Source organism: Oncorhynchus clarkii, chromosome 27 (assembly GCF_045791955.1).
Source record: "Oncorhynchus clarkii lewisi isolate Uvic-CL-2024 chromosome 27, UVic_Ocla_1.0, whole genome shotgun sequence".
NCBI lineage: Eukaryota > Metazoa > Chordata > Actinopteri > Salmoniformes > Salmonidae > Oncorhynchus > Oncorhynchus clarkii.
The window spans coordinates 12,598,540-12,625,525 of record NC_092173.1 but is presented as its reverse complement, the minus strand read 5'-3'; the positions used below and the strand labels follow the sequence as shown (position 1 = coordinate 12,625,525).

Sequence of the window (26,986 nt, the reverse complement as noted above, 5' to 3'; positions counted from 1 at the left end):
GACTGATGAAGCCTCACGTCAGTGTTCCAGCCGTCCCGACGAGGCAACGAAACCCTTCAAACCTGACACACAAGAGTTTCACTTGACTCCACAAAAGCTGCCTTAATAGGACAGTCTTTTAAGGAAAGTCTTGTCCCCCCTCAGATAAACTTGCAGAATTAAAACGGCTTCTAGTCATCTTCAAACTAAGCATACATGTACTGGGTTGTAACCATCTTTCACAATGCATAGGACCTTTATCAACATTTACATTTCAGTCATGAAGCAGACAACTTAGAATCAGTGCATTCAACCAACCAAAGTATAAAGACAGAAATAAGCAAGACACTAGAAAAGCAATACCATTGTATGATGTTTTATTAAAAAGTAAAGAAAACATACGTCAGCCTGGCTAACTCCTCCCCACAGGCAATGATGGATCAGAAGGTGTACCATTGGCAGTGATGGCTGGGGGAATAATATTTACCTCAAAACAAAGAAGAAAAAAAGGGGGAGATCTAAACTCCCATATCCTTTACGTGTGAGCCCCACACCTGTCCAACCAATCCCGACCCCAGTTGAGACTTAATACAACAACAAAAAAGTATAAAATACTCTTTTAGTTCTTCCAGAAATAAAGCATTTACAACAGACAGGTATTCTGAGAGCAGTCACTTTCGCAGTCATTTAGATTTGCACTTCCATATACATTCAATGTAATTGAACAGCCAACAATGAAATCCCAATCATCTCAGATACAGGAGCTGAGTAGTACAAACAAAAACCTCAAAGCTCTTTTTTAAAAACTGCCCAAATTATAAGAACCAAAATTAAATCAGATCGGTCATTGAATCCTCAATCCTACGTGTCGGAAAACCTAACGTACTGCATAGAACAGCACATAACTGCATACACAGAACAGGGTATAGTCAAGACCTCTGCATTGTAGATCACTACCTAGCCTGCGACCTGTACATAGATACCCCAACACCCCATCTGAGAATTACTATAAGGATCTTAGCCACTTTCCAAGGTGTCAGTATGGTACACACACAGTATGGTACACACTCTAGTGATAGTAGAATGTGCATGAGGTTAAGGAAAGGGATACGAACAAGACAAGAGGTTCTCATGAGACCATGACTTGCACTATGCTGGTTAAGCGTGCAGTAGTATAGCGCCACCTGGTGCTAATGAATGGAAACGGAAAGGAATTTGAAGCAGCGGCAATAACCTGCTGCTGAAGAATGTGAACCTAACACGTCCCATGGTCCACGAACCCTCTTCCCCACACAGACCGCCTACCTCGGATTAGACCCTAACCAGACTTTGTATGGATGGCATAAAGATGACCGCTGACAAATCTTTGTGAACGAGGAAGTGGTTACAGCCCACAAGTATTTCTCATACACTGCCTTTGAATCAAATTCAGACAGATGTGCAACAAAAACACTGAACACGAAAATCACATTTAAAATCAACAAGCACGTTTCCATGCATTTAGACCATGGTTATCCTTGAATGTGGTTTCAACACTGGTTTCAAATAATAAAAGCCTATAAATGCTAATGAGACAGTGGACATGTGAAAATAAAGGCGGCAGGCATAGTTTTACAGGGAGAGAACTACAGGGCTGAGTTGAAGGAGAATCAACTACTCAACCTGAGGACATTATGGAGGTGAAAGGTCGGGTACCGCGGCGGACCAGGAATGAGACACTGCAGATAAACATGTGTTTCTGCATCCAGAACAGAGCCATCTGGAGAAAGAGTGGACTAAAAAGTACTGCTGTTTGTACAATAGGTCTTTTCATTGTCAATAACACTGGAAACTGAATTGCATATGTAAAAACCTGGATAATCTGTTTCAATGCTTAGGCAGAGTGATGGCTAGGCAGTGTGTGTGTGTGTGTGTGTGTGTGTGGCCTGAAGAAAGAATTCAGACGTAGACGCCAAGGACTTTGGTGGCCTCACACGGCCGGGTTGCCCAAAGGCCAGTGTTAAGTCACGTCAAAAAAAGCAAAACCAGAGAATGATGACTGTACATCGACATAGACCTAATTTATCCTGGACAACGGTTACCAGCCCATCTCTCTCAGCCCATCTCTCTCAGCAACTTTAAACCTGGGAGGATGACCAGAATGTAAGGTGTGGGGGGTGGTTTGGGGGTGGTCTCTAAGAGCTCTGACAAATCCTCTCGTCTTAAATGTAAATTTCTTGGTTTGAAAAATGTCAAAATATTAAATCGCATTACAAATATAAATCAGTTTCTTCTTTTTTTACTAAAAAATATGAACAAAACCAAAATCACAAAAAAACTCCATCTGAGAAGTTGAGCCCCATTTCCTCGGAATTGGGAGGTGGGTTCTGCTTCATTTAGGGGCAGAAATTTGAAAAGACAGAACAGAAAAAGCACCCTGGACTTCATTAGGAGCGTTTTTGCCGCTTGGAATGTCGGTGGCCAGCCCTGTTCTCCTCGTCACTATCCCCGCCATCAGCCCCACGCTGCAGAGTTCTCCGCTTGTCGCACTCCTCGCCATCGCTCTCCTGCTCCCGGTAGTCTCTCCGGCAGGAAGAGGCCACCGCCCGCTTGCTCTTCCTCTTCGCGCTTCCCTCTTCCTCGCTCTCCTCCTCTCTCCTCCTTTGCTCCACCACTGCTTTCCTGGGCCGACCCACCTTGCCTTTCCCATTCGGCATCTTCCGAACCTTCGGCGTCTCCTCTTCCTCCTCATCCTCTGAGACCTGGGGGGTCCGACTGACTCTCTTCCGCTGGCGGCGGCGCAGGTAGCTGAGGCCGGGCAGCAGCTTGTGGAGCAGCTGGGTGAAGCTCTGCTCCGTCTTGGCCATGCAGGAGAGCACCGAGCTGCCCGTCTGGTTGTACTCCTCAGCGTTGGAGAACACCAGCTTGACGTCCTCCAGGAAGTCCTGGGCGTGGCGGTACTGGCCCTCGCTGAACTTGGCCTGCATGGTCTGGAAGTCCATGGGGCTGGAGATGATGTCAAAGTAGTCCTCCGCCTCCTCTACTGACACCGGCTCTCTGGAGAGAAGACGGGGAGGTTAGGGGTCAGGTCTACCGTCTCAGATCTAGTTAGCTTATCATTGCTATGGAATTCACATGGACACCTACATTGAAAATTTTAAAAATCAACTGTCTGATATTTATATAGTTAATGTATGTTGTTACATTGAGATAGGAGTATAAGTCCAAAGTTAGTTGTACCAGTCAAGCCATAGTTTAAACACTTTCAGGAGGCATTTCCCAGCATGCCAGTCTAACAGACTAGTAGTGCATCAGTCTCACCTAAACGGCCAGCTGTAGCGGAATTTGACCAGTTTCTGCAGGATCTCTTCGCTCCTCTCCAGCTCCAGGGCCTGCCGACGCACACCTGTCTTTGAGCTCTGATGCACCTGCAGCAAACCAAAAACACACCATAGTGTTAGGAAGGGGTCAAATGATCTGCATAGAAGCTGGCTTGCACCAGTGCGTTGGAGTCACCAGACCAAAGTCTTTATAACCATGAGCCATAGGGTGTGTTCTCACCAGCTCGTCGAGGTCTGCAGGGCTGCTATGGGCAGCCTTCTGTTTCCTGGGTTTACTGGGGGGAGTATGCTTCTTAGATCCACCCTTACTGGACGCCTTCGATGCTTTAGAGTGCTTGGTCTTCTTCCTTGATCTCACTGGGAAGAAGAGTCTAGTTAAATACACACACCATCAGGAAAACATTTCAGTCAGCCCCATTTGTTGTACCTGTTTGAACTGTAAGAACAGGGATGAAGATATAAATCACAAGTTAAATGGTCAAACATAATTCCGATTTGTAATTAAAAAAATAAAAATAAAAAATCAGAAAAAAAAACAGAAAATTTCAACAGATCTCCTCTGGTCTAATAGGCTCATCAATGAGTCCAAATGATCAGAGGGAGGGAGCTGTGCCTAGTCAAGAGACCTCAAAATGCACGAGGCCGTATCCTCTCTCAGTTTGGTTCGCAATGTTATTGCAGCACTATAACCATCAACCACCCCTGTCTTCCAACCTTACGTGCATGCCTAAACTCAGAGGATCACTCTGCCACATACTGTCAAGCCAAGCTGGGGGTGAAAAGCCCACCAGATCAAAAGGGGGTGGAGGACAATGACAACACTTAGACAATGAAGAGGGGAGAGAATGGGCTCAGAATACTGCACCACATTCCTGTCATTCCCATCTCTCTCTGCACTCGTGAAATGGAAATGTGTCCATTGTTCGTGCTGTTCAGAGTTTTCCCTGGTCTGCTGGTCAGGATAGGAGACAATCTGGGCCCTAGTATTTATGTAAAACCACTGCTCCACAACAGGCCCTTCCCACCCAGTCTTAGAGCCCTAGTCCACAGTTGTTCACTTCAGAGTGTATGGGCTTCTGTGTCAACTCTGCACTTACACCGATTCAATAAATATACAGTGGGTGTCATATTGAAGTATTCACCCTGCCTTGGGATTTTTTCCCACATTCTGTTGAGTTACAAGGAGGGATTGAAATAGATTTAATTGTGAATTTGTCATTGATCTACATAAAATACTCCGTAAATGTCAAAGTGGAAATAATTCCACAAACGAATACAAATTAAATGAAAAAAATAAACCCCTTTGTTCAGGCAAGCCCAAAATAGTTCAGGAGTAAAATGTGGCTTAACAAATCACAAAGGTTTATGGGCTCACTTTGTCAAAATACAGGTTGACAAGATTACTGAATGACCACCCCTTCCTCTACCCCTACCCCATACAAACAGTGCCTTAAGAAGATATTCATACCACTTGACTTATTCCACATTGTGCTACAGCCTTAACTGAAAATGTACCAAGAAAACAGAATGTTCTTTAGTTTTTTGGCAAGACTCCCACTAAAAAGTAATACAATATATATATATTTTTTTTTAAATCAGCAAGGGGGTGAATACTTATGATAGGCACTGTAGCTAGGTTGGGAAAAACCCCTGCACATGCTGGCCACCCTGCCCTCATTAGTACTGTTACATTGGGTTATGATAAGTACGGCTCCTCACAAGGGTCAATAATACTCACAGCTGTGGCCCACGGCCTTGTAATCAGCATCCTCCTCGTCATCTTCATCAGAGTCCTCCGATTCAGACTCCTCTTCTTCCTCTTCATCCTCCTCTTCCTCAGTGTCCTCGTTGTAGTTTCTGGAACAACAAGTAGCCACCAGCATTCTATGTTAAAGAGCATTCATCCAATTGGTACCCAACAACCACCCAACCAGCAAAACAGACTTCTTTCTTCACACGCTGTAGGTTTGGAAGAACATCAAACTAGAAACAGAATTGTATGATTTTGGGGGGGCACATCAGTGGAGTCAAAATAATAAAACAAGTATTTTCCAAGTGGACTATACAGTACCATCTTCAGATTGAAACGGCTTGCTTGTCGTGTTTGACGAGGAACAAGAAAGTTTACACACAGCTAAGTCTTTAATCCTCCAGTGAAGTGATGCGTTTTATTGTGTGACCCCTTACCTTCCGCGGGAGCAGCGTCTTTGCACGGCAGGCTGGCAGGCGGGGCACAGCCACTCCCCCTGGGGGATGCGGTAGAGGGCGGGGCGCAGACAGAACAGGTGGAAGGCCTTGTTGCACTCGTCACACAGGATGAGCTTGTCATCCTCACCTGAAGACAGGATGGAGATTATCATCACAAACAGACTCAGTAAAGAGTCATTAACTCAAGACAATGAAATGTGTATACATAAAGTCACTAAGACCAGCTAAAGTTATTCATATGAAATAAGGAGAAGCCTTTGTACAGAGTTCGTGTGCAAAAGCTCCAACTGAACCAACAAAAAATACCAGCGCTGCATCCCTCATAGCCCAGGACTCAGATCTACAAGTTAGGACCAGAGGTGGTTACTGATTAGAGGTGGAGGAACTATTTTGACAGGGACAGGTGTGACAAAAAAAAATCTGAGTGGTACACAAAAAGGGCTAGGGAGTAGGGGATGATATGGCATTGGACCAAGATGCCCCGAAACATCCAGGGTCATTTGGCTAGGGCTCAGTTTGCAATGAGACAGGTGGTCAAACCCTCAGGGAGAAGGGGCCCAGAGTGACTTTTGTTTCACTTATTAGCTCACCCATTAGCTCTACCAAAACAAGCATCCATCATAATAATTTATTACCTATATATACCTCATTTCCAAATATTTGCAGTTCAAGATAAGGCTAAGGATAAGTCATGGCTAACCTGAAATCACTGGGTAGGTTTCCACTACACCAACTCTGCTAATGTCAAATCAGCAACATGGATAGGAGGGAGTAGTGTATTTTCATACAGGGCCTTGAGTATTGTACTTCTACTTACAGTAATTGGTACTTTTATTACATCAACACTTACAGGGCCTTATACTGTATGTATGTATATATATTAGTTAATCATTTGTTTCTTCGAGGTCTGACTCAAAGGCCAAAATGTGAAAAATATTGTCCTCTTATCCATCACTTTTGGATTTTTCTATGCTACCCCTAAATTACATTTCAATGACTGTATCAAGCTTCAGAGTAAAACACATTTCACTGTAGCTATTGGGGGTATGTGACAAAAAAAAAATATATATATTTTTTTAAAGAGACTAAATCTAGGTCATTATTTTATTTATTTATTTTAACCCCTTTTTTGTTGTATTCAATTGTTTTATGTAGTTAGTCTCCTCTCATCACTGCAACTCCCGTACGGACTCGGAGAGCCGAAGATCGAGAGCCGTGCGTCTTCCGAAACACAAACCAGCCAAGCCGCACTGCTTCTTGACACAATGCCCACTTAACCCGGAAGCCAGCCGCACCAATGTGTCGGGGGAAACACTGTACACCTGGCGACTGTGTCGGCGTGCACTGCGCCTGGCCCGCCACATGAGTCGCTAGTGTGCGATGGGACATGGACATCCCTGCCTGCCAAACCCTCCCCTAACCCAGACGACGGTGGGCTAAGTGTGCGCCGCCCCATGGGTCTCCCGTTTGCGGACCCTGAACCTCCAGCGGCACTGCGATGCAGTGTCTTAGATCACTACACGGGGGGCCCAGGTCATTATTTCTACAGTCTCCATTTACTTCTAGTAATTTCAATGTCGATTGAGATTGAATAAACAAACATTTCAGAGGAAATACATTTTTTACTCAAACCACCTCTCTGGCCGGATTGAAATGGGCTCGTGGGCCTTGTTTGACACCCCTGCTTTAGTGGGTAGTTGTTTGGATGCAAGGTGATTTGTGAATCGCCAAGTCTTCACAGGACTTTGCTCAGGCAGATAATCGCCAACAGGCAGGAAATGACAGTCAAATGCTGTAGTGTAGACCAGGGTTTCCCAAACTCTGTTTCCGGGCCCACCCTGCGTGCCCGTTTTGGTTCTTGCCCTAACACTACACAGCCGATTCAAATAACCAACTCCTCATCAAGCTTTAATTATTTGAATCAGCTGTGTAGTGTTAGGACAAAAAACAAAACTTGCATCAAGGGGGGACCCCAGGACCGTGTTTGGGAAACCCTAGGTGTAGATGACTCAATACTGTGAAAAGTGTTCTTAATGAGACGCTGGGGCACGGTGCTCTACCGCCACCTAATGATAGATTTCAGTTTTTCTTCATCTGATTGACTTTAGTGTTAAAATTAGATCCACTTTTAGGATACCATCTTCAATTGTTTCTTACTAATTGGAATGCCGTTTTTCCATTGACACCATTTAAAATTCCCCCTTCAGTTTTCAGACAGCTCCAGGACATTGAGGATCACCCACCTTTCCTGCGGCACACCTTGCAGCGTGCGTTCTCCGCCGACATGTCCCACTTGATGCAGGCGTCCAGCATGCCCAGCAGCACGTGCATCCGGGAAAAGGTCTGAGCCTCACGGATCGCTGTCTTCCATTTTTCTACTGCCGTCGCCACCTGCACAGCAGACAAATTACAATTATTGACATTGTTTATTTAATCTCTTTTATTGTATCGATTTTCACAGAAAAAAAAAAAGTGTGTTTAAAACGCACTTTAAATAAACATTGATTTGAAAAGACAGTCCTCCTTAAGCTCAAATACAGCTTGGGGGTAGAAGCAGCCCTTTAAAACCAGATCAAGGGACAGATTACCCTAGCTTCAATCCTATCCTATGAAGAAACATTGGATTCTGGATTAGTCGTTAGGAATACCCCTTTCATATACAGATACAAATCACACTTTACCATACCCTCCTCTTTATACCATATTTTGCTTATACCTGAAAGAGGTAAGGGGTACAAATAAAATAAAATCATACTACATTTACAACCCACCTCGAGACCTAGTCATGAAACCTGTATTTTCAGACCCTGTAACCACATGGGTCTGTTTTACACAGGTAAATTCAATAACAATATGGTTTAATACCTTCCTAATATGAATTGCAAACAGGCCCCATGGTTTAACCCTCCCCCCCATACAAATTGCCAGTTACGCACTGATATGTATAAAAGGGGTTATATTTGCAAGAAAATTGTAAATAAGAGACTGTTTGAAAGGGGGTTGCCTTGTTTTTAATTACAGGTAACATACCATGTTCTGATTAAAATATGTATTACTCACCCTGGCCTCCTCTGCCAGCTTCTTCTCCTCATCCACCTCCTCAGTCTTCCTGCTCTCCTCCCCTTCCTGCTTCTTCTTCTTCTTCTGCTTGGGGGCCATGAAGCCCTGCAGGAACTTCTTGATGACACAAGCCTGGAGAGTGATGACACACTCCCCAAAGTCCTTCAGGTTCTCCAGGTCACGCACCTGAACACACACAAAGAGAAAGATGTCAGAGGGGAATGGTAAAGTTCAGAGGTCATATTTTGCCGAATGTGCAAGGCACAAAGTCGAATACAGGTAAATGGGCATTGAGGAAGATCTTGAAAAGTTGGTTGAACAAAATAATGTTTATGGCCATTAGTGCTTTCTGACCAAACGACTTGACCAGATAAGTGATCAGGATAAAGTCCTGAGTCCAAACATGTCAATTGATTGTATGAATAAATAGTTACCTTCTTCTCAAACTCATCCATGCTGTCGTCCATGTAGCCCAGGCCGCCCTTCTGGAGGCGCGAGGCCACCTCGATGACGTCGCTGCGCATGTACTTGAGCAGCTCCTGGTGGCCGTCGCAGCTCCTCAGCCCTGGGTTCCCCTTGCGGGCCAGGTTGATAGAGTGGAGGATGTCCTGGTACCTGTCAGCGTACAACATCCAGTCAGTCAGTCGCACATATACCTGTACCATGTGACCTAACCAGGAAAAACTCTGGGCTATTTGCATAAATAGAACAAGACAAAAACATAATTTTTTTTTAATGTAAAGTGTGGAGTCGAGTGAATTGGTGGAGGGAATGTAGAATGTAACACTTGTCTCCTCACCTGACTTGCAGCTTGGTCTTCAGCTCGCTTTCTCTCACACCCTGTGCATGGAGGCTCTCCACCAGGTCATCGAGGTCCCGTGGAGCATCACACACAAACCTTCAACACAACACAAGCTAGGTGTAATCACATAGTATGCCCTAGAACAAATATAATCATCTACTCTCTGGTGTAAGTATCGTTTTAACACTGTTATTGAAAGACACACAAATCTTTTTAGTTAACAAGTCAACCAATGACCATCTCTGCAAGTGAGTTTCATACCAGAGGTTCTGTCCCTGGTTGGGAGTGGTGGTCTCGATGCAGACTGCAGCTGGCGCCCCCTGGTGGGCTCCCTCGCTCAGAGCACCATCTAGACTGCCACCGTCCTCAACATCTGCAGGACCAGCAACAGAATAGGGTCGTGTTCAGTAGGCACAAAACCAAACTTGACCAATAGGAATGGCTTATTTTTCTACAGTCTGCCCTAAGGTATATGACCCAGGTTTAAACGCTGCAACTACTACAAGACCATCTACTACAACTAATAATATCACTCAATTATATTTAGGGGTTCACAGCAAAGCTGTGAAACATTGTTATTCTCTGAATAAAAATACTTTTCTGGGACATGGTCAAATAACTCACAGCTAGATTGGTAACGTTTCTAAGCACACAAACTACAGGACCATTAGTCATTTAGTCTAAAAGAATGCCACTGATTGGCCTATAGGTGGCCCTATTATAAGTAGAGACTAAATGTTGTATGTAGGAGTCTTTTACATACTGAACAAATTTGCCTCAAGGGCCCATAAAGTCCGTCAGGTTTGATTTTCCTCCATTTTGGAAATTTGGGGAAAGAAAATCAAATTCGGTACTTAGGCCTCTTAACTTCAGGGTTCATACACATTGACAGATGGAATTTCATGACTTTTAACCAAATATCCATGACCAACTGTTAGTGGCGTCTCTATATGTGCATGTAACAAAAGTATGCTTAATGTGGTATTGACACAGAGGCTACTCTCTGATCCCAAGTACCATCTCCTGTCGTTGTGGAAGACAGTTAACCCCCAACAAAAGTAGAATACCAGTTAGGCAGCTGTATAAAACACGTGGTCAACACTCAGCATGGAAAGCTACTGGATGTGCGGGCTTTTGATCAAGCCCTGCTCAAACAGAGGGGGGCTGGAATAACAGCCTACACCCACTAGCTGTCCTGTATAACATTGCGACATTACAACCAAATAAGTTACGCCTTTTGAAATAATCCACTCATTTAATACAGCAGATCAAAATGGCCATGGTAGGCTACAAATCTTTTGATTAAGCTGAAGCCCACAAATTTTCATCAGTAAAATGTACCTTTTTAGTTTAGTCATATTTATCTTATCTTAGTGTTTACTTTGCATCTCAATAGATTCTAGTCAGCCTGCAATGTCCCATACATTGGATGCCTAAATCAACTGGAAATATCTACAAAAGGTTTTGAATCCTAAAGAAAGGCTACATCTAATATTACTGTTTCCAATTCACATAACTATTTTGATTCACATTCGACTCATCCCGATTGAACCAAATCCAAATTAATACAATGGTGAAGTGAAACGCTTGTTGTAAAAAATGAATCAACTTTGCATGGCCTTATTCTCAAGTGTCGATGGAACGTTTTTTGGGACATGCCGACAACATATGATAATAATAGCTAAAAAGTTCAAAAGACATGGTTTGAATTGGCTACCTAGCTATTTGATTGTTCTTTATCATATTTTATAGGTTATACAGTGCCTTTGGAAAGTATTCAGACCCCTTGACTCAGCAGTCTACACACAATACCCCATTATGACAAACTGAAAACAGGTTTAGACATTTTTGCTACTTTATTAAAAATAAAACTGAAATACCTTATTTACGTAAGTAATCAGGCCCTTTGTTTTGAGACTCTAAATTGAGCTCAGGTGAATCTTGTTTCAATTGATCATCCTTGAGATGATCAACTTGATTAGAGTCCACCTGCTGTAAATTAAATTGATTGGACATGATTTGGAAAGGCACAGACCTGTCTATGGAAAGGTCCAACAGTTGACAGTGCATGTCAGAGCAAAACCCAAGCTATGAGGGCGAAGGAATTGTCCGTAGAGCGCCGAGACAGGATTGTCGAGGCACAGGTCTGGGGAAGGTTACCAAAACAATTCTGCAGCATTGAAGGTCCCCAAGAACACAGTGGCCTTCATTATTCTTAAATGGAAGAAATTTGGAACCACCAAGACTCTTCCTAGATTTGGCTGCCCAGCCAAACTGAGCAATCAGGAGAGAAGGGCCTTGTTCAGGGAGGTGACCAAGAACCCAATGGTCACAGACAGAGAGCTAGAGTTCCTCTGTGGAGAAGGGAGAACCTTCCAGAAGGACAACCATCTGTGCAGCACTCCACCAAATCAGGACTTTATAGTAGAGTGGCCAGACAGAAGCCACGCCTCAATAAAAAGCTTATGACAGCCTGCTTGGAGTTGGCCAAAAGGCACCTAAAAACTATGACCATGAGAAACAAGATTCTATGGTCTGATGATACCAAGATTGAACTCTTTGTCCTAAATGCAAAGTGTCACTTCTGGAGGAAACCTGGCACTATCCCTACGGTGAAGCATAGTGGCGGCAGCATCATGCTGTGGAGATGTTTTTCAGTGGCAGGGACTGAGAGACTAGTCAGGATCGAGGAAAAGATGAACGGAGCAAAAATTTATGAAAAGGATAAATTCTGCTCTAGAGCGCTCAGGACCTCAAACTGGGGCGAAGGTTCACCTTCCAAGACGACAACGACCTTAAGCACACAGCCAAGACAACTCAGGAGTCTCTGAATGTTCTTGAGTGGCCCAGCCAGAACCTGGACTTGAACCTAATCGAACATCTCTGGAGACGTGAAAAGAGCTCCCCATCCAACCTGACAGAGCTTGAGAGGATCTGTAAACAAGAATGGGAGAAATACAGGTGTGCCAAGCTTGTAGTGGCATACACAAGAAAACTTGAGGCTGTAAGTAATCACTATGAAAGGTGCTTCAACAAAGTACTGAGTAAAGGGTCTGAATACTTAAGTGTGATATTTCTGCTTTGTCATTATGAGGTATTGTGTGCAGATTGATGAGGAAAAATAACAATTTGACCAATTTTAGATTAAGGCTGTAACCTAAGAAGATGCGAAAAAGGTCAAGGGGTCTGAATACTTTCCGAAGGCACTGTATATAGGCCTACCTGCTACTGTAATGTCTGACCGTCTCTCGCTCCTTGAGCAACGGACCACTCGTCTCGCACGCGATGCAAACAGACACTCTAAAGTGTTATTCTGATCCTTGTTTACATGTTGATTTTTATTTGATAAAATATGTAACCGTGCCTAAATAAATTATCTTAAGAGATAGTTATGAGTTATGAGTCCTTCTGCACTGTATGATATTTGCAACTGGCAGCACAAAACTCAGATTTACTGCGGAAGGTAACTTCGATTCTAAACTACATCAAACCACAACCACTGCGCGCACGCCTGTTTGCAAACTATGTGGAGGTATGGGATCAGAGCATGACAATGTTCTATTTCATACCAAGGCTTGGTGGTTACCAAGATGGAGTGTTTTAAGATGTTTCATATTGAGAGAGGAACTGTTGTCTTTCACAATGGATATATAAAAACAAAGAGACTGTGTAATGAAAAGAAAAATGGCTCCTTGCTTATGTAACAGACATATATGGGAAACTGAACAAACTGAACACAAGACTGCAAGTGTTTGGTTCGTCACAAAGGGAATACCCTGCAGTCTCCCTCCGAGCATTAATGCAATGTTGCAAACAACTGGGAACTCAGAAATCTCAAATTTTAGAGTGTTCCAAGACAACTGGAAACATGAAATATAAAAAAATAAGAGCTTGAACAGTCATACAACTCGGGAAGTCGGGCCTCTTTCTAGAACTCAGACTTGCTGACGTAAAGATCACCGACGTCATGATTTGACCTCGTGTTTTTCCTGAGTTCCCAGTTGTCTTGAAGCACCATCAAACTCATGTGAAGCTGGGTTAAGTGCTCTCGTCTGCATTAAAACCAAAAATTTATCCAGGTTGGATTTGAGAGCAGAGATGCACACTGTCGACTACACCCCATGGTTATCAGACGCTCCGATGCGACATGCATCAAGCACATCATTAGTGGTGGTGAGATAATGTGTCTTATGTCAGACTCATTTGCAATTGACCGTCATAGCCGCACGTTAAAAGTATGTGACGGTGAGTTGACTGCCATAAACATTGGCTGTTAATAATTACATACATTTCCCCCCCACGTGGTTGGAGTCACAAACATTTTCAGATATCAAAATGGGGTAGTTGGCCCAAAAAGTTTAGGAACCCCTAGGTTAAGAGATAAATAAGTTTAGGAACCCCTAGGTTAAGAGATAAATAAGTTTAGGAACCCCTAGGTTAAGAGATAAATAAGTTTAGGAACCCCTAGGTTAAGAGATAAATAAGTTTAGGAACCCCTAGGTTAAGAGATAAATAAGGAAAGAAGATTTCACATGTCCATTAAAATCCTTTGTAAATCCACTCCACAATGGCTTATCAATGCCAAAGTTTCAAGTTAATACGCAAAAAAATAAATAAGGAAACTATTAACAATTCACTTTGACTGTTTTTTTTTGTTTTTTGTTTTAACCTTTATTTAACTAGGCAAGTCGGTTAAGAACACATTCATATTTTCAATGACTGCCTAGGAGCAGTGGGTCGTTCAGGGGCAGAACGACAGATTTGTACCTTGTCAGCTCGGGGATTTGAACATGAGGCCTTTCGGTTACTAGTCCAACGCTCCTACCACTAGGCTACCCTGCCGCCCTGTAACGCTAATGCTCAGAATAATCATGGACTAAAAGTCAGATTTACTCTAAATGTCTTTTGACTCATCACAATAGCCCCTAAAGAGTTTAAGAAAATAACACTGACGTATTCAAAGAGTGTCACACTACAAGATGCATATTAGCCCATACACAAATATGCTAAAAATACTTTTAAAATCTTCTCATGAACCATATGACATGTAAGCCCATGGTTCAAGTCTTACCTACGTTTTAAAAAAGCAAAGGGACTGATCAAAAGATGAGTTATTGCCAAATTAGATGTTGTTTCCATTTAAACCACTGTAAATCCACCTCACAGTGGCCTATTAACTTGAAGTTGCTATTTTAAATAGGCACATACCCGAGCATTCCCATTGCATAAATCACCTATGTAACCACGGACTCAGCATTGTTTCTAACTGACATCCCAAAGAAAAACCACACCGAATTTGGTATTGATATCTAAAACAAGGAAACTATAAGCAACTTCTTTGCATATGTAACGCTAATGTTCAAAATCTGTAATACGTCATTGCTGCTCACAGCTATATTTATTAATTATATTCCTTTACGCTTCTGGGACATGAGGCACTAAACATAGTACAGCTTATGGTTTGCAGCCTCTCAGATGTGATGACAGTGTAATAACTCACCGTTAGTCTCCTCCTCGTCTTCAGGCTCGGCTGTAGCCTCTTCCAGGGTGAGGGTGTAGCTATAGTCAATGCTCTCGTGCACCCAGCCCTTCTCTATGTACAGGCCAGGCACCACATCAGAGAACAGCCAGTACCTAACAGAGACACAAAGAGCTGGAAGGTCAATACCGACGGTAATATAAACCAACCGTGACATTAATTTAGTTTACATTTGACATAGTTGTTGATTCCTAATATAGCCAAAGTCTTGGGACCATTGAGGATGCGTGCACTATACCATATAAGTGATGTGCATGTATCAAGAGTAAACTGTAAATGAAACACCTGAACCGGTTGTGCATCATTGAAGTGTGCGTGCTGACCTGTTATGGTTTCGATCAGTTCCCAGTGGGATTCTTCTCAGCACCAGTTTGGCTTTGGCGATGCCATCCTGGAAGGCCCTCTCTGCTGCAGCCTTCTGCTTGCGGACACGTTCCTCCTCCGCCTCCTTCTCCATGCGCTCTGAGGGGAGAGAAACTGAATTATTGGAGCCGGTGACAAAAAAAAAAAAAAAAAAAAAAAAAGACGCTTTGTTTTAAATAGGCACTTAACAGAGCATTCCCATTGCATAAATCACCTATGCAACCACGGACTCAGCATTGTTTGGCTCAAATTCAACCATAGTCATCTCATCTTTTCTAATTGTCCTCCACAACAAAAATTGGGGAGAGGACTTTGGATCGGTCTCCATCTGTTAGTACGTTAGTCACACGCGACCTCAGACCATATTGGCCCCATTTTGATGAAACTTGTGTGAATGATTTGTCTTACCATAGAGATCTGGCATTTACAAAATTACACTGATTGGTCAGATGTTGGCGCTGTAACAAGAGATTGAAAATGATAACTTTGAAAGGTCAAGCACCTCACCCTGTTTGACTTAGGGGCCTCAGGGACTCCGCCATTTTGAATTTGCGAAAAACACTTCAACGCTATTCTTCTGGCACCAACTGACCAATCTACACAAAACTTGATGTGGCATCTATGGACAAAGGTCTCAACGCAGTATTTTCAAGACTAATGACCAATAAACTTTCACGTTGTCTGATACAAATGCATATAAATCAGTCAAAAGACATTCATATTATAACAATATTTGGTACACATGTTGCAAACACTGTCAAGACATTACATATGCAAGAACATTCATATCGACAACATGGTGGCGAAATAACAGACACTTTTAGCTCTCTTAAACCGTTTGACTCAGAGTGATGATATTTGGCACACACGCTTAGGGATGAGTCTAGCTAACCCACGAGATCTCAAACACCAACGGCCCGATTTTGACTAAAAGCGAGCGAATGATGCGTCTTGCCATGGAGATCTGGCATTTACAAAATTACACTGATTGGCTCATGGGAAGCGCTGCATAATTCATGGGGGACGACATGTTTGCTGTTTACATGTTTAATATTTTTTCTATGACTAGTGATGAGTATTTCCTTACCATGTGACCTGAACAGGAAAAATGGCCCAGTCTAATGACCTACAATACTTCCAGCTGTCCTTACCCTTGTTCTGTTTGTCCTGCTCCTCCTTTTCCTTCTTGGCCTGGATGGACATCAGCCTCCTACTCTTCACCGTACTGATCATGTCTTCCGACTCGGTGGCCACCGGCTCCGCGGCCACTGGCTCTGCTTTCACCTTCTTCACCTCTTTCTTAGCGCTACCCTCTTTCTTTTTCTCCACCTTGGTGGTGGCTGGTGGCGTGTCGCCGGCGGTGGCTGATGGCGTGTCGCCACTGGCAGCCTCCTCGCCTTTGACCTCGGCTTGTTCCTTACGCCGCTGCTTCTCAGCCCGCTTGCGGTCGTTGACCTCCTTGAGCGAGGCCAACCTCTCCTTCCACAGCTCGGCCGAGCGCTGCTGCATGGAGTCCACGTGGTCCTCCACCGAGTAGGTCATGAGGATGCGGTGACACAGTGCTACCAGCAGGCTGGCCTTCTCCGTCGACGTCAGCTCAAACACCTCCACCGCCTCCAGCTGCTCGAGGAACTCACCGCTTACCACCTGGTCGAATCCCCCTAGGGGGCCCCAGTCATCCCCCCCAGAGCCCTGGCCAGAGTCATCGCCGTGGGCGTCACACGGCCGCAGGCACAGGCGCACCAGCTCCGAGACAGAGTGGAGGGTGAGGGGGATCTCCGACAGGGGCATGTCCAGCTCGCTGTAGCCCTCAGCCAGCTCATCTTGCAGCAGGGTCTGCAGCAGCACCACCAGTACACGGTTCAGGTAGAGGAAACCTGCCTTCTCCCCGGCCAGAGCCTCCATCAGGGCCACTGCCGTCACCGGGTACTGGTCATCGGGCATCAGCAGGCCCGCGTAGCAGTTGAGGAAGTCTGCTACCATGGCCACATCTCCGAACAGTGAGTTGGGCAGGCCCTCTGGCATGTCAACCAGCTTGAAGACAGGAAGTGCCTTGCCGCCCTCAATCTCCAGGTCCTCATAGCGGCGCTGCTGCTCACGGCGCACCTGCAGCTCCTTCTCCCGCCGCTCCTTGGTCTTCTCCCGGAGTTTCTCCCTGATCTCCTCACGCCTCTTCCTCATCACATCCTGCTTCTCCTCCTCGCTCATGGCCGCCCATTTCTTCTTCTGCTCCAGCAGCTCCCAGCGCTTCAGGACCAGGTCTCGGAGCTCCTCTGGCAGCCTGCCCCGGTCCTCAGGCGAGAGGGCCTTGGCTGCCTTGGATATGAGACAGGACATGGCGTTCCTCTTGTCCTCCTTGCCCTTGTGCTCCTTGTAGTAGCGCAGCAGATGCAGGGCCATGGGGTGGAGGGGCTTGCCCAGTTTGGGGGTCCCTGGGCCAGTGCTCCGGGCTCTCTTCTTGGGGCTTCCAGCAGAGAGAGGGTTCTTGGCCAAGTCCAACAGGGTCATCTGCTTCATCTTGGGCTTCTTGGCACCTCCACCCTTATCATCCTTTTTGGAGGATATCTTCTGACCACTCTTGCCAGGGGTCCTTTTGCCAGCAGCAGATTTCTTATCCCTGGGTTTTTTGCTGGATTTTGGAGAGGAGAGGACAGAGGCCCCACCATCTCTTTTCTTGGGGGTTCCAGAATTCTTTACCTTCAGAGGCGAGCCATTCATTTTCATCTACAATATAAATGGATGCATTATTGATTCAATCCCAAGCAACAGACTAAATCTGCAAATTCTACAGAACATTTAAATTCTCAAATGGTCAAATAAGGAAAACAAACCCTGTGTTTATCTACCAACAGTCATATTCAATATAAGATTCTTTATAAAACCACAAATCCAGCAAAAATATCTGCAAATCAGATTACATCAGCATGTATCAAATTTGACAAACCTGCATGTGGCCCCAGATCGTGGGGCTCAGGGGCATGCCAAGAGAATCCTTTTTCTTCTCGTTCCCTGAATTCACTCCTCCCGGGGTGTTCGAGGTCTTCAGCTTCTTACTGGGTTTGCCCTCCGTTGAGCTCAGGCTCCTGCGCTTGGTTGAGACTGGATTCTCTGCGAAAAACTAGAAGGCAAAAAAAACTATTAGTCACATAATTAAAAACAAAATGTTTCATAAAAACATGCATACAATGCCTTCAGAAAGTATTCACACTGCTTGACTTAAGTTGCATGGACTCACTGTGTGCAATAATGGTGTTGATTATTTATTTTAATGACCGCCTCATCCCTGTACCCAACACATTCAGATAATTATAAGATCCCTCAGTCGAGCAGTGAATTTCAAACAGATTAAACCACAAAGAACAGGGAGTTTTTCAAAATCCTCAGAAAGAAGGGCACCTATTGGTAGATGGGTAAAAGAAAAAGCAGATAATGAATACCCCTTTGAGCATGGTGAAGTTATTAAATTTACACTTTGGATGGTGTATCAATACGTCCAATCACTACAAAGATAGAGGCATCTTTCCAAACTCAGTTGCCGAAGAGGAAGGAAACCCGTTAGGGATGTCACCATAAGGCCAAACAATGGGGACTTTAAAACAGTTACAGAGTTGAATGGCTGTGATAGGAGAAAACTGAGGATGGATCAAGAACATTGTAGTTACTCCACAATACTAACCTAATTGACAAGAGTGAAAAGGAAGCCTTTGCAAAATACAAATATTCCAAAACATGCATCCTGTCTGCAACAAGGCACTGAAGTAATATAGCAAAAAATGTGGCAAAGCAATTCACCTTTTCTCCTAAATCCAAATTGTTCTGTTTAGGGCAAATCCAACACAACACATTACTGAGTACCACTCTCTATATTTTAAAGCATAGTAAAGGCTGCATGATGTTGTGTATGCTTTTTTATAAAAAATAACATTTAAAAAAAGACAATGGACCTAAGCACAGGCAAAATTCTAGACGAATATCTGGTTCAGTCTGCTTTCCACCAGACACTGGGAGATTAATTCACCTTTCGGGAGGACAATCACCTAAGGCCAAATCTAAAAGACAGGGAATGTTCCTGAGTGGCCGAGTTAGTTTTGACTTAATCTACTTAAAATCTATGGCAAGACCAGGAAATAGTTGAATAGCAATGATCAACAACCAATTTGACAGAGCTTGAAGATATTATATCAGAATGCAAATGTTGGTGGCCTCCCGGGTGGCACAGTGGTTAAGGGCTGTGCCACCAGAGACTCTGGGTTCGAGTCCAGGCTCTGTCGTAACCGGCCGCGACCGGGAGGTCTGTGGAGCGACGCAAAATTGGCCTAGCGTCATCCAGGTTAGGGAGTGTTTGGCCGGTAGGGATATCCTTGTCTCATCGCGCACCAGCGACTCCTGTGGCGGGCCGGGCACAGTGCACGCTAACCAAGGTTGCCAGGTGCACGGTGTTTCCTCCAACACATTGGTGCGGCTGGCTTCCGGGTTGGATGCGCGCTTTAAAAAGCAGTGCGGCTTGGTTGGGTGTGAATAGTAATTTAAATGAGATATATTTCTGTATTTCATTATCAATAAATTAGCAACATTTTGTAAAAACATGTTTTCACTGTCATTATGGGGTATTGTGTGTAGACAGATTATATTTGTATTATTATTTTGAATTCAGGCTGTAAGAACAAAAAGTGGAATAATTCAAGGCAATATTTTTTTCCATTTTGTCTTACTGTTGTATTCTATCACATAATCCAGAGCTACTACACCAACAGGAGTATATGTGGAGGTTTTTGGACCTACAAACAAAAGTACAAAAAACCATATAAATCCAGGTTTACCTTGTGTGGATCCAGGAGGAAGTCGCTGAATTTGCTGGGCAGGTTGAACTTCTTCACCAGTTCATCCTCCACCACCCAGGGGGCCGTCTCTCCCGTCCCAAGCCGGAGTGCATAGTGGCGGATGAAGTAGCGCATGATCTCCTTGGTCGGAGGGCGCTCAGTCCGGAAGAGGCTGTCCACTGGGACATCACTGATGACCTGTTGGTGTAGGGTTTAAACATTTATATAAATTACATAACAGACGCCAGTGTTGTGTTCATTAGAGTATGCAATGGAAAATGTTTTAAATCAATTTGGTAACGAAAAACAAAAGTGTGTCTCTTATTCAACAAGTTCAGGCAGCCTCTTTGTTTAAATCCATTTTGTAACCAATGAACACGACCCAGTAACATAAAACGTGCACTTGATGGTCGGAGGTGAACAATAGACATTTTAAAGCAGTGGAGAGGACACCAACCTTGTCCTCGCTGATCAGTTTCACGTCATACTTGTGTGGCAGGAACTTTGGCATCACCCATCTCTTCTTCTCCTCCTTCATAGCGGTGGGAGTTTTCCTGGGGGAGCGCCGTGCTCGATCACCTAATGGCAAACAAGCACACAGTATACTTTAACACATGTCAACAGATCAGGCCTGTGTGGATCCTATACTATTTTTACATGCACATTTGAATAAAATAAAAAAAGAATCATCCAGGTTTGTCCAATAGACATCAAATCTCTTTAATATGTAAAAACAGCTGTCTCTGAACTAGCCCACATGTCTTAAAGCTCCATGTGCTGTGTTATAGGGATGTGACATAAAAAATAAATAATGGGTGTCAAACTCATTCCATGGAGGGCCTAAAGCAGGGGTGGGCAAACTTTTTGGCTCGAGGGCCACGTCAGGATTTTGAAATTCAACAGAGGGACGTATTTTTTAGAGGACCAATATTTTGTTAAAATCAATTTGAGGGGGAGTGGCGCAGTGGTCTAAGGCACTGCATCACAGTGCTTGAGGCGTCACTACAGACCCGGGTTTGATTCCAGACTGCGTCACAGCTGGCCGTGGCTGGGAGACCCATGAGGCAGCTCAAATGCCCAGCGTTGTCTGGGTTAGGAGAGTGTTTGGCAGGACGAGATTTCCTTGTCCCATCACGCTCTATCAACTCCTGTGGCTGCCTCAGCACCTGTAAGCTGACACGGTCTCCAGGTGAACGATGTTTCCTCCAACACGTTGGTGCAGCTGGCTTCCGGGTTAAGAGGGCATTGTGTCAAGAAGCAGTGCGGCTTGGCTGGGTCGTGTTTCGGAGGACGCACAGCTCTTGACCTTCACCTCTCCCGAGTCCGTACGGGAGTTGCAGCGATGGGACACGACTAACTACCAATCAGAGAGAAGAAAAAGGGGGGCGTACTTCTCTCTATTCCTGTACTACCATTACTGTACCTCAATTCTACCTCGCAAAGTTAACATTTCCTTCTCATTTAACTTCTCAAAGTATTGCCATAGAGGACTTCACTGCCGTCGCTTGCCTCTCTCTGCCATTTTTTCCAACTTAACGACAATTCCTTGCACACTCACTCGCATTTTGCAGTGTCAAGATTAGATTCCGCTAGGAATTGACTCCTAAGACTCAGTATTTTTGGAACGGAGGAGACTGAGAGGGGAGGGGCACAGTATAGGCAGGTCAGGCACCAGGCAGACAGAGTCAGAACCATTTACTATGCCTATCTACCGGCAACCAAAAGCTGTCTCTCGCAAGGGAATGCTGTAGATCACCATTTCTTGGCTTGCAATGCCTTGCAACTTCCATAATACAGGGCCTATCAATGAATAGGCTAGAATAGAGATGAGCACGATGCAGCATGTTGCCCTGACAGTCACTGCACATGGGCTTGATTCACACGGTTAACAGCATGGTAGCCAGGGCACCAAAACAGCAGAGAAGTAGTCTTGCACTTCAACGCTCTAGGTTGTTGCATAAGTTGACCCACTATGTTGTTTCCTTTCCGCATTCACTTCATATTGCTGAGTCTACCTTTAAAAAATTTTCCCCAAGCCTTTATAGCATATTGTCTGGTTAAGGCTATAACACAGAAAATAATATGTTTTGTGATAAGTGCACTGTCATAAGAATGTTGTAGGGACATTGTTTTAGCTGTTAGGGATTTTTCTTAACGTTAAGGCTCCCAATTTCATTTAAACATTTACACTTCTACTATGTTGTGGATTTTGGTGCAGGTTACCCAAAATCGAATAATATAATTTGTAGCACAACATGACCCAAACGTGTTGTACTCACTGAGGCTCTCTCTCCTGCTTTCCCTGGTCTCCCTGGGGCTCTCCTCTCTGGTCAGCTGTTGTTCCTTCTTCTGGTTCTCCTGGCTGGCATTCTCCTTGTCGCTGGAAGGAGAGTCGCAGGCTCCCTCTAGCTTCTTCTCCGACGTCTCCCCCTCAGCGTTCCCTTCAAGGGGGTGTATCTTCACGACCTTAACCCGCAAACTCTTTTCCTTCCCCACCTAAAGACCCCCAAAATGATTTTTAATCAACATTTTCCATTAAAAGTATTTCTTCCACCTTCATAGACTACTATCTCACCACATGAAAACAAACATTCACAGCATTCGACCAAAATAAAGATAACCTCACCAGAAAGTCACACTCTTCGTCTACGGCGTACTTGGTGAGGATCTCCACCCAGGCCTGGTCCACCAGCTTGTCCAGGGAGACAGTGTTGTGATGGACCATCTCCAGGACGGGCTTCTCGAACCATAGTGGGTATTCCTCCTGAAGTCTGGACATAAAACACTCATGTCAAACATCTCACTTATCGAACACTCGATTGAAAATGGCAGCAATAAACAGTCTTCTTATGCTAACTGATTTGGGTTTATTGGTGCACATTCACGCAATTCATTTTGACAGATGGTGGCTTTGTATGGCTATTGCTATTTGCACTGTTCGAGTCACCCGCAAATGCTTTCCGTAATTCATAAACATGCACGCAGCAGTCCGAGCCGAGGAATGAATACAAATGGTCACATCTCAATGAAACGGAATGCTGGGACCACCAATGCCTATCCTACCTGTACACAACCACTTCTCCAGCAGGGGAAGCAGATTCAAACCCAGGCTTCCCTGCATAGTATAAATAGACATATTTAAATACGGTTGCTGATCCTGCATGGCTTGCGCCGAGGGTGCTTGTGGAGCAGAGCCTGGCTGTAGCACTGCGCTGAGGTCATTCGTGAACACACGGAACTCAACTTTCCTTCACTCCCACAGTGCAGCACTCAATGCCACAGCAGCCAACCTGGACACACTGTCCTGAAACTTATCAAACGAAGAGAACCTAGACCTTGTCTAAACATTCCCTAATCCAATCCCTTCAGATGGACACAGGTGCTAGGGAGTGTGAAGTGCTAAGGGTTGTTTCTGGACCAGGCCACACACTTATTTTGCACTCTCTTTTCATTAAATAAAATGAAGACATTCTCCCCATCATTGGATTCAAGGATGACTCAATCCATACGTCATGCAAATAGAAAGGAAGGAGATGCACGGGGAAAGTCCAATAACACAGCTGTGAATCGTGTGACCTTCAACGGGAGACAGTGAGCACTGTGTGCTACAGATCTTTTTAGCCTCTGTATAGAATAACAATTTATATTTATTTTGAAACAGAGCATTTCTGTTGTAATGTCACTCAAGCTAGACTTGCTTGTTACTCACAGTTCAGTGACTTCTTGCTCCTCCTCCCAGGCCTCCTTGTGTGTGAGCTGGTTGCTGCCGGTACTCTTGCATGTCCAGATGCGTTCGGCGTACCTCTGCAAGCGCGCCTCATACTCTCTGTAGCCATTTCATCAGGATAACAACACATATTCCCTTCAAATGATCATAGTATGAGTACTAGGATACAGGATAGGAATATCCGCTTAGTCACTTGACTCAGTTAGCTCTACGGTAAACCCAGAGACCCCTGATTCATAATTAATTAATCATGTTAGCAGCAATTGATCTCAATAATTAAAAGTGAGTGTGAGGGACATCCCACAAAATGCATATATTCGGGATCCTTTCATAACAGAGCCAAAGTGCAGGGTAATACCCAGAAACACTGTGCTCCAGCTGAAACTAAATCCAACAGTGTTCCTGTCTGTAGAGGCTAAGCAATGTGTTAAGTCATGTCCCGATATCATCATGACTTTGGCATCTATAACCCCAATGGCTATAGGCTAGCTAGATGTTAAGCAGTACAAACGTCACCCATTATATTACACTTACTGACAAAATGCAGAGCACAAACATTTTGGGTTGATGGTGGTGTACATTGGGATAGTAGTGTTAGGGTTTGCTTACAGGCGGCTCAATTAGCTGCTTATCAAATTAGGTTATTGTACTGTACCTTTAGACTAGAAACACAAAAAGTGGTGATGATGGCCTAGTAAGTTATGCAGCCTCCTGGAGAAATACATGATCTCGAACTCACGTGGGGCACCAAAATACTTCTGTAACTATTGGTAGTAGGGCTAGGGTACTTCAAAACAACGCATTGAACTGCATTGTTACTACACAGTTGAGCAACCTGAACGATAACGTTACATGTTTAATATCAATCGTGCATGCCAGGCAGCCTACACCGGCTACACTTTATTGGAAAGTGGTTCATGGCACAAACACGTTTGTTTTTTCTTACATGTCATAACCGTTGTATTTACAACAAGTCAAACATGCCAATTTTATCTGCATGTCAAATCAGACCGATTTGATTATGAGCTAGTGTCAGAACCGACGTGATGTAATCTGTGACGTTGTCTGTCTGTAGTTAGCTGCTCTTCGATCTACTCTGTAAAGTTAGCTAGCTATGCTAACAAACGCGCCATAACAAACTTAAACAGATGTTGGGAATTACCCAAACCAGTTAGGCATAAATCAGCTCGATAGATTGCTGGATAGTACTATTCTCAAATAAATCTAGTAGTAGTTAACTTAGCTACTGTTTGTCTAGTTAGCTAGTTTAAAAGAGAGCACAACTTTGGCTACGAAATAACACTGTGTGCTCATATTACGACAAAGACAACATTCTACAGTATTTAGTTATTAAACATCAGAAGGTCAGAAGGTGAATAACATGTTAAAACACTGACAAAACGCGAAGTCCCAATTAGTGTACATAATGGTTGTGCTTTGATAGTCAGCTAGCTGGCGAACTGAGTCGGCTTTGCCATAATGTGAAAGGATACTCTTTGTTCCTGAAGGCCTCCTTGGTGTGTTCGATGATGTAGACCTCCTCCTCTGGGCCTGGCGGCTCGGCTAGCGGCTTAACCAGCGGGTAGGGTTTCCGGCCCAGCAGTGGTGCCATCCTGAGTACGAAACGGCAGCGATGACGTCTTTACAAATAAAACTCCTAGTACAAAACTACGCAAAATATCACAATATGGCCTTAGCATGTAGTCAAGTATCCAAAAAATATTCCAGGAGCATTCAACGTGTAGCAAGCTAGCTAGCCAGTCGACTAAATCCTCGCTGCAAAACAATAACACAGCACTTCTTGCTAGCAGTCAAATCGCATCCTTGTTCTGTTCGCCGGTAGTTGTGTCATTGTTCATCAACACGAACTTGTCAAAAACAGCTGTTTAAAAGTGTGAACTGATAATGGACTCTTCGGGTAGGCTATACGGATAAACTTATGCTAGCTAGTCCCAAAGGAGGATGGAGAGGCGAGCTGACAGGATTCTCCAACTCGCGGCAACAGCGGAGCTTCCCGTCAGGGGATCTGGCGCGCTCTCTCCGTTCTCCAAAGACTAGGCCTCTTCTAATGGAGCGATTTTTTTTGACTCGCAGTTTCAGTCCTTGAAAGTTGAAGTTGTTACAATAATAGTAAAGGGTTGTAACAACTTAATATAAATATCCAAGAGGTTATCACCTGGGTTGAAAAAATGGCGGGAGTTCCCGCCCGGCAAAATTCTGCACAACCCCAAAACTCAGTTTCCCCGACAGCAAACAGCGGCGTTACATTTATCCCGCCCCTCTCGTTTTCGATTGGTCTCACAAAGAGCGACCCTATTGGCGTGTTCTAGCATGTGTTTGCATATTTCCGTAACTCACTTCGCCCTTGCACTCCTTCTAAACAACGGCATTTAAAAAAAATAAACTTTGGCAAAGGGTCAAATCTACTAAACCTAGTCCACTCTGTTCGTAACATATTTTAGTTTTGGGCACATAAAACTGTATTGAGATTAAATGTTTATTCGGTGAGAAAATTAGCATAATTGTCGGCCAAAATCCATCTTCTCCAACTGCCGGTCACTGGGCTTCCTCTCATCATATTTGGTAGGGAGTGGAAACGCCAACCGGATGCTTCACACTCATACATCTGGTGAAATATCTGTCTCCTTGTTCTATCTGTGACTACAAACTGTCGAGTTATATCACAAATAGAACAAGGAGGAAGATATTTTACCGGATGTATAAATGTGAAGCACCCGACGCGCCAATAGGATCTCTAGATCGACCCCACCTCCTTGCTTGTTCTTCTCACTGTGACTAATTTGTTCCCGTTTGAAACGACAGGCTGTGGTCTGTCTTGGTTTATTCATAACAATCTTTGAAATACGGTTGGAAACAATAGAGACAAAATGGTACCCTCCTCCGGAATGAAACGTCATGGAGCCAGTTTCATAACCCCAGTATAATTAGATTTGTCGCTGTTGTGGCAACACATTATTTCAAATGACAAGTAATTTTGGACACGCGATTTATTGATTTTAATTGTTAATTTGTCACTACCTGACCGAGCGCTTATATCCTATTAGGGGCGTGGTTTAACAATGTGAGCTGTAAGAAAATGAAATGGTCAGGCAGTGAGTAATCTCGCTAGCTCGTGCTTGGCTCTGCACCCCTCTCTGCTTGTTCTGC

General features: G+C 44.2%; 1 protein-coding gene across 2 annotated transcripts; it reads right to left on the bottom strand.

Moving 5' to 3' along the window:
- Positions 1-341: 341 nt before the first annotated feature.
- Positions 342-26,016, bottom strand: LOC139386337 (bromodomain adjacent to zinc finger domain, 1B). 2 transcript variants are annotated; one of them, XM_071131865.1, is made up of 21 exons: positions 25,995-26,016; positions 25,312-25,431; positions 23,801-23,917; positions 22,718-22,862; positions 22,371-22,587; positions 20,549-20,670; positions 20,092-20,289; positions 18,216-18,389; positions 16,423-17,995; positions 15,232-15,370; positions 14,870-15,003; positions 9,631-9,742; positions 9,367-9,465; positions 9,002-9,182; positions 8,568-8,753; positions 7,751-7,898; positions 5,487-5,634; positions 5,038-5,156; positions 3,520-3,656; positions 3,280-3,386; positions 342-3,015 (listed from the first exon to the last, which is right to left on the bottom strand). In XM_071131865.1, the coding sequence occupies exons 2-21, from the start codon at positions 25,428-25,430 to the stop codon at positions 2,406-2,408; spliced, it is 4,785 nt and encodes a 1,594-aa protein (XP_070987966.1). In that variant the 5' UTR covers position 25,431; positions 25,995-26,016; the 3' UTR covers positions 342-2,405. The 2 variants fall into 2 exon arrangements, with proteins under 2 accessions (XP_070987966.1, XP_070987965.1); XM_071131864.1 differs by lacking the exon at positions 25,995-26,016 and having other exon boundaries at positions 25,312-25,618.
- Between the last annotated feature and the right edge of the window lie 970 nt (positions 26,017-26,986).